The sequence below is a fragment of the Felis catus genome, chromosome D3 (genome assembly GCF_018350175.1).
Source record: "Felis catus isolate Fca126 chromosome D3, F.catus_Fca126_mat1.0, whole genome shotgun sequence".
In the NCBI taxonomy this organism is placed as follows: Eukaryota; Metazoa; Chordata; class Mammalia; order Carnivora; family Felidae; genus Felis; species Felis catus.
Genome location: NC_058379.1, coordinates 17,459,288 through 17,473,110, shown reverse-complemented (window position 1 = coordinate 17,473,110; position 13,823 = coordinate 17,459,288). Strand labels below are relative to the sequence as shown.

At 53.4% G+C, this 13,823-nt stretch overlaps 1 protein-coding gene and 1 long non-coding RNA gene across 11 annotated transcripts in view; one reads left to right on the top strand and one right to left on the bottom strand.

The window, feature by feature from the left end:
• The window catches only part of LOC123381110, a 29,709-nt gene that overhangs the window by 14,413 nt on the left and 1,473 nt on the right, over window positions 1–13,823 (top strand). The window lies entirely within an intron of this gene.
• WSCD2 (WSC domain containing 2) overlaps window positions 10,090–13,823 on the bottom strand; it is a 116,682-nt gene continuing 112,948 nt past the window's right edge. For 9 of the 10 annotated variants that reach the window (XM_019814635.3, XM_045041181.1, XM_003994869.6 and 6 more), the window contains one exon: window positions 10,090–12,144. In XM_019814635.3, coding sequence (XP_019670194.1) covers window positions 11,792–12,144 — 353 coding nt within the window. In that variant the 3' untranslated portion in view covers window positions 10,090–11,791. Of the gene's footprint in view, window positions 12,145–12,424; window positions 12,904–13,823 lie in introns of those variants that run through there. The other variant, XM_045041186.1, reaches the window with a different exon arrangement.

Below are 13,823 nucleotides of genomic sequence, written 5' to 3'. Positions count from 1 at the left end.
AGAAAATACTAATATTGACAACAATAATTAAATCCCTTTAACGAGTCAGATGCTCTGCATGCATTTGTCTTCTTTTCTAGATCTAGGAAACACATGCTCAAAGGTATGAAACATCGTTCCTAACGTCACACATCAGGGAAGTAAGTGGCAGAGCTGGGACTTGAACCTGGAAAGGTGAAGGCACAGCCTACACATTTTCTACAGGACCCTTCAACTGGGCTCTGAGACCAACAACCTACCATCCTGTGGCTTGGAAATGGAGTCAATTGCTGGGGAAAGATGCAACCCTAACACCTGAGGAGCGTCTGGTTTCTCCTTGGGAATTAGCTAACAATTACCAAATCCATGCATTTAATGAGGTGGAAAGTGGCCTATGATAACAGTAATTAGCACTGAAACATTGCTCTTTAATATTAGCTTGCTTTCAAGGCATGTTTATTAAACACTTTCCACAGCCCTGGGAGGCAAGAGAAGGATGGAATGGCTGGGTTTCCAAGGAAGCCAACCGAGGTGGGGAAGTGGGCACGTTATCTTCCAGGCGAGTCTCCTACCAGTCCATAAGAAAACAGTGGCCTCAGTTCATTCAGCCAGAGAAAGGGCACATGGTGGGTGAAAGATCTCTGATTCACAGCTTTGATGTCAGGGAAAGTAGGTGTGAAATGCGGTATGCCTTTTGGCAAGGCCCTTCCCTCTCTGAGCATGTTCCCCCAGTGGGTCAGTATGCGTGATTCCAAGCCCTGCATATGCCCCTTGAATTCCCATTCCAGGGATGACTGAATCCTTAGGGGATCGCCCAGTTCAGCACACTGGTTTTGCAGAGGGAGTGACTGAAATCTGGAGAGGGTGGAGCCTTGTTTAGGCAGTCTTTCTGAAGCAAAGTTTAGTTCCATGATTTAGAGAGGGTGGAATGAATAGGTTTGGAATGGAGGAGTGGCTGAAAAAGCCACTCTGTGGTTCAGTACTCTTGGGACGGCCTGAATCTGAGGGAGGGCTGGACACATTTGGGGAATATGTTGGATAAATAGAACTCACCAGTGAGTGAGTAAGGGTGTGATGATAAGTAGGTTGTAAGCCAATGAGTTTCCAAGGAGCGAGTGACCAAGCGAATGAATGAATGACGGGCCGTACTTTCCTGTTTCTTTGCATGCTTTGTGAATTTTTTGTGGACAGCCGGGCATTTCGAGTAGTATAATGTGGTAACTCTGGAAATCAGATATCCCCCCCCTTCCCTGAGGTTTGCCCCTGTTGATGGTCAGGGGTTGCACCTGTCTGTTTAGTGACTTTTCCAAACTCCCCCACCCCCTATCCCACAGAGATTGTATTCCTTGTCAAGTGTGGTCACTGAAGCGTCCACTCGGCTATCCCAGTGGTCAGCCCAAGACCTGAGCCCTGTCATTTCCTTAAAATGCAAACATTCAGTTCTTAAGTCATTTTCTTCACAAAGCATTGTCCCGGCTGTTGGAAGTCTTGGATTAGGGGTCAAAGCTTTGATTTTTGTCCAGAGTTGACTTCATCAGGGTTTGAAAGTTTGTGGCGGTTTGAGTGGAGGCTCTGATTCTCTGAGCGGCTTGCTCCATGATTTCTGGTAATGCCAGTGGGATACAGAATTCCCAGTTAGTCACGGTTCCCCATCCTTCCTATTGCCCCCCACCCCCCGTGCCAAGTTAGCTGCCATGTATTGCTGTCCTGGTATATTTTTCTCCGAGAACTACCTCTCTCTACGTGTCTCTAATAAAAGTGTGAACATTAAATAAGGGATATGAGAACCCCGTGTTTTAAGAAAATAAAAGGGGGAGAGTATGTTTCTATATGGAAAAGAGGAATATTATTTTGTGCTCCGTGTGTGGATTGACTGCATGCGTACAACTCACTTGCGGTTACTCGTGTGGTTTTTCTCCTTGGGAGAGTGGAGAAAGGAAGATTTTTGCCCAGTCTAGCTGAGCCAGTGTCCCCTGGAACCTGCTAGGAAGCGAGCCCACAGGTAGGGGCTGGGGGTGGGTCAAATGAGCTCCTCCGGGAAGATCATTATTGTGACATTAACCGCCAAAGAGCCTCTTGGTAACTCCCTCCCTCCCCTGCCAACCTGTCCTCCACCCTTTGTCTCAGAGTCCCTCCGGGTGACCCAATTTCACTTCCTAGGAATTCATTCTACGGCAGAAATCACGTCAGCCAGGCTCACGAAAGTGAGGCAGATCGCAGAGGCGGGAAAAGCCACTTTCAGGTCAGGGCTGCCGCTCAGGCAGAAGGGCGACCGCTCCGCTTTGCTGAGCACCTACTGTGTGCTTTAAAAAAACATAAGCTCATCCCATCCCCCCAGAGGCTCGGTGAGATAGGCACCATGACTTCTACCTTATAGAAGGGAAAACCAGGACGGTTTCTTCATTGGCGGAGGTGAGATGTGAACCCAGCTAGGGAATTGTATGTCCATGGTGAAGCACACTTGTTTGCTCACTTCCGTCTGTGCTCACTTCCGTCTGTGCTCACTTCCAATCAGTTGCGTCTGGTGTGGACAGTTCTGTGAAGGCCCCTATTCACATCCTCTTTCCTGCCTGGCCTCAAGTGCGTGCTACACAACTTGCTTTTGGTCCTAGGCCTCTCGAGTGCCATGAACTCCTGCTGCATCTTGTGTGGCCCCCCACAAGGGAGTCTGAAGCCCCGCTGAAAACCCTTGACCAGTGAAGGTGGAGAGCTGATGGGCAGATGGGCCTGGGAGGCGTTCTGTAGACTTCTCAGGAGGTCCTGGTGAAATGGCCCCTTCCCTTCCCCCCATGGCCCTCAGCCAAGACACATAATACACATAACATGTAACATTGGCCTTTTCTTCTTCTTGTCTTGTTTTCTCTGCTCCCCGGGGTCGCCCCTTGATGAAAGGACCTGCACGCAAAGCCTCACCCCAGCTTCTGCTTTCAGGAGACCCCACGCAAAGGCAGGCCCCATAGATTTCTTGGATCAGGAAGCATTCTGGAGATGGATGTTGGGATTCTGATTGGTGAATGTAGGAGGGGTAGGTATGTAATTACAAGGTGGAGTTTAACACAGACTGCCAGACCAGACATGCCCACAAGGGGGTTGTCTGTCTTCTTCAAGACAATCCTTATGACCAGTGTCTTGCTTCACACTGATGGGAGAAGTTCCTACACTTTGGGGCTAGCTTCCAAGCTACCCAGGGGGAAACCGTCCCATGAGCACACTGTTGTGCTAAGTTTCCAGTGCGACAAGACCCCTCCACGCGACAAGACCCCAATCGTGTCCATTGAGGCCGCTATAACAGAACGTCACAGACTGAGAGGCTTAAACAACAGACATGGGTTTCTCATGGTTCCGGAGACCGGAAAGGACCCGCTTCCTGCTTTCTTGCTGGGTCCTCCCTTCGTGGAGAGAGGGAGGGAGGTTGAGTCACTTAGTGTCTTTTTCTCCGTTTATAAGGGTATTAATCCCATCATGACCTAATCTAATCCTAATTGCCTCTAAAGGCTGCCCATCCTAATACCATCACACTGGAGATTCGGAGTATACCTTTTGGGAGGACACATTCTGTCCCTAGCAGTCTCTGGTCCCTCAGGTTAGCCAGTGAGAGATGCTTCTCCTACTTACTAGAAATTGAATCCCTCGGGGGCACCTGGGGGAGTCAGTCGGTTGAGCACCCAACTCTTGATCTCGGCGCAGATCATGACCTCACCGTTCATGAGATGGAGCCTTTCATCGGGCTCTGCACTGACGGTGTGGAGCCTGCTTGGGAGTCTCTCTCTCCTTCTCTTGCTGCCCCTCCCCTGCATATTCTCTCTGTCTCTCTCTCTCAAATAAATTAAAAAAAAACACACACACAACAAATCGACTCCCTCATTTGTGAGATCTTCCCCAACACCATTAATAACAGTCATGCTAATAAAGAGAATAATACCCTTGTTCTTTCCTTCCCCTGTAGAGATGGTCCTGTGCCCAGGACAGCAAGCCCTGTAGTTCTATTTCATGATCTCCATTTTAGAGATGAAGACATGAAAACCCAGGATGTGAAGCAGCTGGCCTCAGGTCACACAGCTGAGTCCCAACGTGAGTCAGGTTGGATGTCAGAGGAGCTCTGTATCCCACACCTCACCCAGTCCACTGAATGAATGAATAGCTCCCCTTTAAAGTATTTTTTAATGTTTATTTTTGAGAGAGAGCGAGACAGAGAGATTGAGAGAGAGAGAGAGAGAGAGAGAGAGAGCGCGAGCACGCATGAGTGGGGGAGGGGCAGAAAGAGAGGGAGACACAGGATCCGAGGCAGGCTCCAGGCTCTGAGCTGACAGGGCTTAAACCCACGGACCACGAGATCGTGACCTGAGCCGAAGTCAGACACTTAACCGACTGAGCCACCCAGGCACCCCTACCCTTTTTAGACATTACCCCAGAGACTGTCAACCTTGGCACTGTAACGTTTTCGGTCAGGTCCTTCTGTGTCGTGGCGGGAGCCGTTCTGTGCGTTGTGGGGTGTGGCACAGCACTCCTGAACTCTACCCAGTGGATGCCAGTAGCACCTCTCCCTCCCCGCACTGCGACAGCCAAAATTATCCCCACTCATTGTTGAATACCCCCTGGGGTGCAAGATCGCCCCTGCTGAGAACCCCACTGTTGGAGGCATCACGTTCGGTTTTGATTAAAGCTAGGATCCCGTTGCCCTCATTTGGAAACCACTAGATTAGATGATTTTTTTCATTTCCTACTTCAGGTCCCAAGGGGTTTACACGCTCCCCGAAAGTACACACAGAACTCTGTGTGCGTGGGTACACGTGCATGCTCACGTCTTGCCAGGGAGGCCATTCATATTTTCATGGTATTTTCAAGGTGGCCTGAGAACTGCCTTCGGCAGTCCCTCTCCAGTCGGATGACTGGGCCTTTGGGGTTTTCAGCCCCTCTTTCTCTTTGCTTCTGCCCCCTACCCCAGTGTCCCTGCTCCATTGTCCAAAAAAAAAAAAAAAAAAAAAAAAGGCATCTTGGTTCATCCTTTCTCCATTCCTCCTGGGGAAGAAGCTGTCACCTTGCCTCTGGGGGCTGGGGAGAGTGGCAGTGAAGGGAGGAGGAAAGAATTTCTAGAGAATCACTGAGCTGTGGAGTAAGAGATTATTGCCTAGCTGTTGCCATGGGGATCTATAAATCAGCCTTGCTGCTTAGAACGCAGAGCCGTCTGGCACACCAGCTCCCTGCCTGCTTCCCCAGGGGCAGCCTCGTTTCCTTGAGCCCCCCCCCCCCTCCCCGGGGACCTCACCCCCGAAAGGCCAAGCCTTCACAGGGTCTCTTTTCCTCTCTCATCTCCTGCGCTTCGGCCTGTCTTCTCCCTATTGTCTTGCCAGACCTGCCCCTTCCTTCTTGGCTTGGGGCTCATTTCTCCCCCTGGGAGGCAGGGTAGTGATTAAATATAGAGACGCTGCAGCTCGACCGCCTGATGTCAAAGTCCAGTTCTGTCACTTCCCAGCTGTGCGACCTTGGGCAAACTACTTACCTTCCCTGACCCTCAGTTCCCTGATTGCGAAAGGGGGAGACTGAGTCTCTGCCTCCCAGGGTCCTGGTCATGACTCAGGGACGTTATACGTGGGAAGCTTCTAGCACAGTATATCTATAACTAGTACTCCAGAATATAACTAGTTCTCCATAAACATTAGCTCTTCTCGTCGCTGTGAGTAGTTTTCATTTCCGTTTCTTATCAGCCATTGTCCAGGCAGCTGGATCCTTCTATCCATTCACTGCAAAGTTTGTGAGAGCTGAGGTTGGTAGATAGTGTTAAATGTGATTGAACAATTCATTCTTCCATTGGCTAAATGTTTGTTCATTATCTAGTCTTTGTTCGGAGGTGAAGGCATGGTTTCTGTCCGAATAGAGTTCATACCCTGGTGAGAGAGAGACGGGGTGGGGGGGGGGGGGGAGGGAGATCCTAAATTACTGAAGTGATAACAATGGCCACGTCCAATGCTGTGATCCAGGGGGTTAGAGGAGGAGCTGAATTTGGTCTTTGTAGTCAGGGGAGGCTGCCTGGAAGAGGAAGAGCCTGAGCCAGATCTTAAGGAGGCAAAGATGTTAGCCAGATAAAGCCTTTCCAGGAAGAGGGGACGGTAGGAATAAAGGCACAGAAAAGAAGCAGGAGGACAGTGCACCTGTGTGCTTGGGGCCACCCCCCCCCACCCCCCATGCCACCAAAAAAAAAAAAAAAAAAAAAAAAAAGACAACCCTGCTTGATTTGGAGCATTTGCCAATATCCATGGTGTAAATATTGTCACCACAGCCAGTTTCAAGCTCCCAGTGCGACATCACGGAGTGTGAATATGAGAAGAGATGTGCACAGTTGACTCTCAAGGGTCCGTAGGAGTGGGCTATGCCACGCCACTGGCTTTGGGGACTCAAGCAGGGGGTCAGTAATTAATTCAGTATTGCTGCAGATAGAATCCAGCGCAGCTAAGGGAGTAATAACTCAGGTCTGCTTTGGCCGCTGATTTGTGGCTCTTCTCTGAGTCCCAAAGCATCAGCCTTGAGTATTCCTTAACTCCCTGAGAACAGTCCACACACAGTTCCGTCACACTTACTATGTGCCAGGCGCTGAGCTAGCTCCGGTGGGTACAGAGATCATAATGCCAAAGAGCCAGGATGCACGGATGATACCAACCACGGTGCACTTTCTGCTGCAGTGACTGCCCAGGCTGGCAGGTGTAGACACCCCTTTGCCTCTCGGCAAGCACAGAGGGTCCCTCCCACCCACTCCTGGGCTCCGTCCTTGGGGGAAATCTGACTCTGAAAGTCTGACCTCAGGCCTGGGCATTCCGAGTTTTGGAAGCCCAGGTAACTGGGCGCTAACTTGGGTCACAGAAGAGAAATTGGTCTCGGAATTGCCGCCTCCCCCTCCCTGTTTAGAACACCCCCAAGTGTGGTCCCCACCAAGATGGACCTTCTCTCTCGCTTCTGGCCGACTGTTCGTTCCCCATAATTATTTAGCACGTGACTCCAGAAGACCCCCGAAATCATTTTGTCACACCACGTTCCATTCTATAACGACTGTTCGTTTCAATTAGCCGTCAGAGGCCTGAGGTAGAGACGCTCGGCCCTGCTCGGATACATCCCCACCTTTGTTTGAAATTGGATTTAAGGCAGCCGGGGCGTGGGGGGGGTGGAGTGGGGGGATAAATATTTTATCATTTCTTCCTCCCCGACGTTCTGCCGTCCTCATTTCCACGTTTCTCCCCCTGCACGGCAGCAGACTGCCGACTATAAATTTGAAGGGAAATAGTAAACGTGCGAACATGATAAATAAACATGTTGCTTTTGCGGGGACGGATATTATCATCCAGATTTATGGCTCTCCTCGCCTGCCCGTTTTATTGCATTTGGGGAAAAGCCGAGCGAGGTTTCCGTGTTCCGTTGATCAACTATCTGCCCTTCGCCCTCGTCACCCCCCACCCCCCGAGTCACTGAAATATCAACCTGGACCGGGGACACAATTTCTCTCCCAGGAAGTGAATGCATCTTGACAGGTGTTTTCTTTGGGGACAGGTATTTATAGCTGCGACCACGACTGCACCGCTGGGCACCAGTGTCTACACCCGCCACTTCCTCAGTTCTCAAAAATTGAACATATTTTTGTTCTCCTGGTGGGGGAAAGTGGCAAATCAATGATTTAAATCTCCGCTCCTCTGTTTCTCTCTTTGTGCCTCTTTCTCTGCCTCTCCCTAGTCTCCCCCTCTCCGTCTTCCACCTTCTGGACGGTCTCTGGATCATTCCCAGGTGCAAATCCCAGCGTTGCCCCCCATTTTTGTGTCACCCGAGCAAATGACTGACCTTCTCTGAGCCTCTCGCCCTCGGGGCCACGCCTTTTCTCTGGTGTTCCTCGTCACCAATTTACAGGGAGAAATTCGGGAGTTATTTCTATGCCTGTCCCCACCTTCCCTCCCCGGTCTCACCCAACTTGCTTGGGGACGAGGGGCTACGTCAGCTTGCCTTCTTTTCTCCCTCCCGCACCTGCTCCTCCGCCCCATGTTCTCCGTCTGTCACCGACCTCCACCCGGGACCTGCCCCGGCAGAACCCTGGCGGCCCCTTTGCCTTCTTGGCTGCTGCCTCTCCCCACTTCCAGTCTGTCACCAAGTCCTGCGGATTCCTCCGTGTGCCTCTCTCTGCACCCCTCCCCAGCCCTCCACCGCTATTTTTGAGTATCCCCAAAGTGACAGACATTGAGCGGGTCTGGACCACAGTCCCGTCTCAAGAGGATCGCTCCAGCGGGGGTCTTTGCCCCGCCCCCCTCTCCCGGCTTGCCGCGCCCCACCCCCACCCCGTACTTACTGTAACAGCTAAGGGACACCCCGTGGAACCCAGGCCTGCAGTTCTGTTGCTAAGGAAACCACTTCCTTGGTTACCGGCCTGGGTAGCACGTTGCCTCGCTGTGTCTGCCTCCAGCAGCGTGGCCCCCTCTCTCCCCGGGAAGATGAGGAGGCGGCAGGAGAGGACAGCAGGGGTGGGGGGTGGTGAGCAAGAGACAGGCAGAGAGAGAGAGATCGAGAGCTGGAGAGATGCTTGCCCAGAGCAGAAATCAAGAAAGCGCTCCGGACGAAACGGAGGCGGAGGCGAGGGGAGGGGAGGGGAGGAGAAGGGAGGGGAGGGGAGGGGAGGGGAAGGGCGGTGAGGGCAAGACAAAAGAAGTTTCCTGAGCAGCTGGAGGAAATAACAGCGCAAAGAGCGCCGGAGGGCATGTAAAGACAAATAGCCAGAAGGAAATCGATGCGAGAGCGAAGGGGTCTGGGCCTCCCCGTGGGCCCTGCCCCCCAGCATCCCCTCGGCCTCCCCATCCTTCTCCCCCTCCCACATTGTGCCCCAGAAACACGTTTGCAGCCACCTCCTGGGGTACTGGAAAATTCGGGAAATCCCAGCCGTCAGCAGATGCCGGGTGCTGCCTGGTCTCTAGAGGTGACAGCAGGATGAGCCAGGGGTCCTGGCTTCCGGGCTGGGCATGCCCACTGCGCTGGGCATCCACTGGAACCCCCAGCTTTCCTTCCTCCGATGCGCTGGTGCCGTCACTCTGGATGTGCAGAGGGACTTTTTGGGGGAAGGCCCTGACTGGCCAGTTTCTGCCATCACCTCTGTGGGACGTGGGCCGGTTCTGGCTAGTGACTGGGCATCAGCGCGCAATGCCCCAGTCCACCGGGGTTGAGAATACCCTCCTGGGGTCAGTCACAAGCCACCTAGGGACTTTCCTTCTCTGCCCCCGCCCCATCCCCCTCCTTAAAAGCTCTCCGATTACTTACAAGTATCTGCTGCGGGGACCAGGATTTTTCTGTCCCTTTTTAAGCCTCTAGAAGCTAGAGGAGTGCCTGGCCCACAGTAGATGCCCAGTAAAATATTTGTTGAAGAAACGAGGGAATGAATGAATGTTGCCTTGGTTCCTTCTGGGTCTGACCTACAGATTTGATTCGAGAGGATTGCTGAAGTGTGATACAAATGGGCAGAAATTGGCCAGAGAGGAGGTTGCCTAACTGGCCATCCTGCCCCGGCCTAAAGGGGTGGGAAACCCCTTGCCCCCTGCCCTGCAGTGATCTGTGGTGGGAGATTATGGCAGAGAGTCTGTGAGATCTGAGGAGGAGAGTCCAGGAAAGCGTGGGGCTGCAGGTTCCATGGCTTCCCTCCCTTCTGGCCAGGGAGGAACAGATCATAGAAAGGGGAAAGGAGATCGGCATAGGGCTTCAGGGCTCAGCTTGGGACCAGAGTCAAGGCTCTGTCTGAGGTCAGATGAGGGCCCAGACAGCGTTCAAGGTCAGGGCCCAGAGTGACCAAGTAAAAGCCCCATCCAGGACTAGGTCTGGGGCTCCGTCTGTGGCCACAGTCAAAGCAGTGGGCAGATTCAGGCTCAGTCTGGAAATACCATCAGGATCCATTTTGGAGGCGGGCCAGGGTTTAGCCTGTGACCCAGGTGGAGTGCTGTCGGTGACTTGGGTCAAGACTCCGTGGACACTTATACCACACCTCCCTCCCTCCCTCCCTCTCTTTCTCTCTCTCTCTCTCTCACACACACACACACACACACACACACACGCCCATTTGTGAAATCGCCTTACACAATACTCCATGACAAAGTAGAATACTCAACAAAACTCGCTTTTTAATGATGGTGTTGACCTGAGGAATCTTCGGACTGAGGCTTGTGGCCTGAGTGGCCACCAGCAGAGCTGGCCCAGGTCTTGGACCAAGAGTCACCCCAGAGAGCGCTGATCTCTAAGTGGGAGGGGAGGCCACGCCCTCGACTGCTTCTCAAAAGACTAGAAATTAGCCTGGGTGGGGGGTGGGGGAAGAAACATGGTATAAAATACATTCAGGGCCCCCTGGCTGGGCCCTGCGGTGGCCCGAATCCCACAGCTGAGGGAATCAGGGAAGAGAAACACAGGCTCGATCCCTAAGCCCTTCTCTTCGAGTGGCCAAGTGCCAAGGGGCAGAACGTATTAGTTCTATTCCTCTTAAAAAAATATATCTCTTTACACGCTCCTTCTCCCTAGTCTCTTGAGTATTTGGGAACGAGCATTTTTACCTGTCCCGAGCCTTCGAAGGGGCTGACTGAGGGGGCTGCTCCAGACAGAATAGCAAAGATCTGTGACCTATGGCTTTTGCATCTACGTGGTAGGGAATGAGACAGGTGCACGGGTATGGGCTGGATGTGAAGCCACTGGTATCCGAGGCGGGGGAAAGATGGGTCCTGAATCGATGCTTTCAAAGACAGATAATTAGCAACCCAGGTCCTTGAGAATCCTTTGGTTTGAGGTCTTAACCACCAAGGGGGCAGTGCTTGTATGGAAATGACGAACCATTCCCATTCTGAGGGAGGCCAGCCCCACTGGACTATGACCAAGGGGAGGTCAATGGTCTGAGAAGGTAGTAGGGTCATGGTCCCACCTGATTTGGAGCACTTTGCTCTCTCATCCGGATAGCAAAGGACCCACTGGTAGGGGTCAGAGGGCAGTGTAGGATCAATGTGTTGGGCGCCACAACAGAGAGCTGTGTTACTCAAGATTCTGCATGTGGCCATCCTGGTGGGGTGACTATTGGCGCCTGAGAACCCCCGGAAGGGAGATCAAAGATCCCAAGGTCACCTTCTGGCTACAGCAGGGGAAGAAAAGGGCAGAATTCCGGCCCTAGAGGTGGCCAACCAACCCGATGGCTTCTCAGGAGCACTGTGGCGAGAGGTGGGCTCATGACAACAGCGGCCCCACGCGGTGGTGCCCGTTAACGTCCTGTGAGCATCATGGCCTCCGCACCCCACCCGGGCTGTCTGAGACCCTTCTTCAAACAGAAGCGGCCCGGATAAGTGTTGGTGCCTGTGATTCCGGGGGTGGAGGGGAGAAGGTGGGGGGAGGCCGTGAATGTTCAGCCCAGAAGGGAAGAGAGTCTGGGGCCACTTCCTCCTGCTACAGTCCCTTCCACCCTGGCATCGAGGTCCTTGACATCTGCAGTGGGACACCCATGTCCTGGGGCCACCGTGAGCCCTCCCTCCCCAGAGTGGCGGGGGGGGGGGGGCAGGGGCAGAGGAGACAGAAAAGGGTCCACGTGGCTAGAACGTCTCCAAACCAGGGGCCCCCTGCGCCTCCAAGGGTGGGGAGCGCCCAGTCTCTTCCCTCGAGCCTCCTTGGTCATGCGGCGAAGTCACTGAAGGCCGACGGCGGCCAAGGGGATTGTCCCCAAGCCAGAGAGAGAGGACAGATGGGTGGGGGTGGGGGTGGGGGGCGTCCCCAGGAGTCTCGAGACCCCCCCCCCCCTCGGGCGGGCCTCCCGGCCCCTTCCCCGCCTGATGCATCATCTGGGGTAGTAGTCGTCGGGAACGCCGGTGAGGTTCCTCCCCTTCAGGGCCGCGTCCACCATCTTGATGTAGGCAGAGATGACCTTCTGCATGTCGGCCGTGTAGGGGTCGTACTCGAGCTTCCGGAGCCCCGAGCGCTTGAAGTTGCCGTCCTTCTGACTCTCCACGCACAGCAGCCGGTCCTCCCTGACGGCCACGCCCAGCAGGCTGACCATGCGGCCCAGCTGGACGAACAGGTCCCGCTTCAGGTCCTCGAAGTGCACCACCAGCACCTTCTTGCCGAACTTGAGCCAGTCCAGCGTGTGAGTGGCCCACCACGGGGCGTAGTTCCGCACAAACTCCGGCCACTCTGGAGAGAGGAGGCAGGGCCGGGTCAGAGGGAGGGAGGGGCTCTGGGGGCAAGGGTCAGGTGGCAGCGGACGCGGTGACTGACAGCGACACCCTTACCCAGTCCTTGGGATCCCCAAACTGGCCTGATTCCTGCCCCCTCCCTGCCGCCGCTTCCGCCTGCAAGGCTCTTCACCTTGTCTTTGCGGATAACACCACCACTCGTTTGGTGCTCACTGTAGGCCCGGCACAGACTTATCCATAAATACGTGTATTTACTGTACCTTCTGTATGCATTTGTATTCACGTACAATAAGCGTATGAATAGAGCTACTCCTTCACTTATTCCTCACGATTCTGTGCGACAGGTATGCTCGTTTTCATTCAACAGGAATAAAAAAAGAGGCACAGAGAGGTTAAGTCAGGTGCTGTTGGACACACAGCTAATCATCGGTAGAGCCAGGATGGGACGCCAGTCTGGCTTCGAAGTCTAGGCTTTTCACCATCAAGTTACCCTGTGTAGTAGCAATTCTCCTCTTTGGTAACGGTTATCTACTCCCAGGTCCTACGATAATAGGACCTTTGTATACGCAAGCAGTGGATTAAAGCAGAGGAGGTTTTGAGCGTGGGGCCCCGGGCCCAGGAAGTGCTCAATAGATGTTGACTCAATACTATTCCTGTCATTATCCTGAGATGAGATCTCGTCTTCCCCGGCTCTCCTGGCTCTGGGCTCCGCAGCCCCCTTTGAACTCCCCGCGTATGTCGTCTCTGATGGACTGGGCTGGGGGTAGAGTTGTAGTCAGATGCTCTATATCGTCATCTTTGCCTTCGTGTTGTTTCTCTACTTTTTACCATCATACACTATGTCTTGTTTTGTGGTGTATTACCTTGCCAGGGGAAAATGGCAGGGTGCATTGTCACCAGCATCGGGAAGGTGTTTGGGGATGGTCTGACTCGAAAGGCAGGCTACGGGAGAATGTGAGTGAAGGCTTGGGGAAACCCTAGAGCGGACCTCAAAGAGACACCAGCCAGCCCTGGAGCTGCTGAAACTGACAGAACAAGAATCTGGGTAACTGTGGAAGGAGATCACAGAGGATGCTGGGAAGGCAGAAAGGGATTCCAATCCCCCACTAGGACAATCAGAGGGGGCAGGCGCCCCGAAACGCTGAAGCCAGACCCTCTGCTGCTCACAGAAGCACCACCGCCCTGCCCCCTCCAGAGGGATTTGTTTATTGAATGACAGTCTGCTGAGTTTTCCAAGCTGGGTTGGGGGAGCCCAACTGGTTCCTAATAACTAAACCCTCAACCTTTGCTGGGTGATGGGTGCCCATGATCTCATTTAATCCTAAAAACTACCCTGCAAGGAAAGGGCTACTGTTCACTTGTATCACCAGTGAGGAAACTGAGGCTCAGAGAGGGTAAGTGACTGGCCCGAGGTCACACAGCCCCAGGCAGCACCCTCAGACCAGGCCTGTCTGATCCCAGGTCCTAATCCTTCCCAGGCACCAGGAGCCTCACCCCCACTGCCTTACACCCAGCAGGGGCTCGATAAATGCGTGTTGAACTAAATTGAAATTCCCAACCGCCAAACTGTGACGTGATGAAGGGCTCCTCTTTCTTTGCAGAACACATCAAGACCTGTGGAGAGGCTCCGGCTCTCCCAGTGGCCCCCCCTGGAACACCACCGCTGCTTGGGAAATC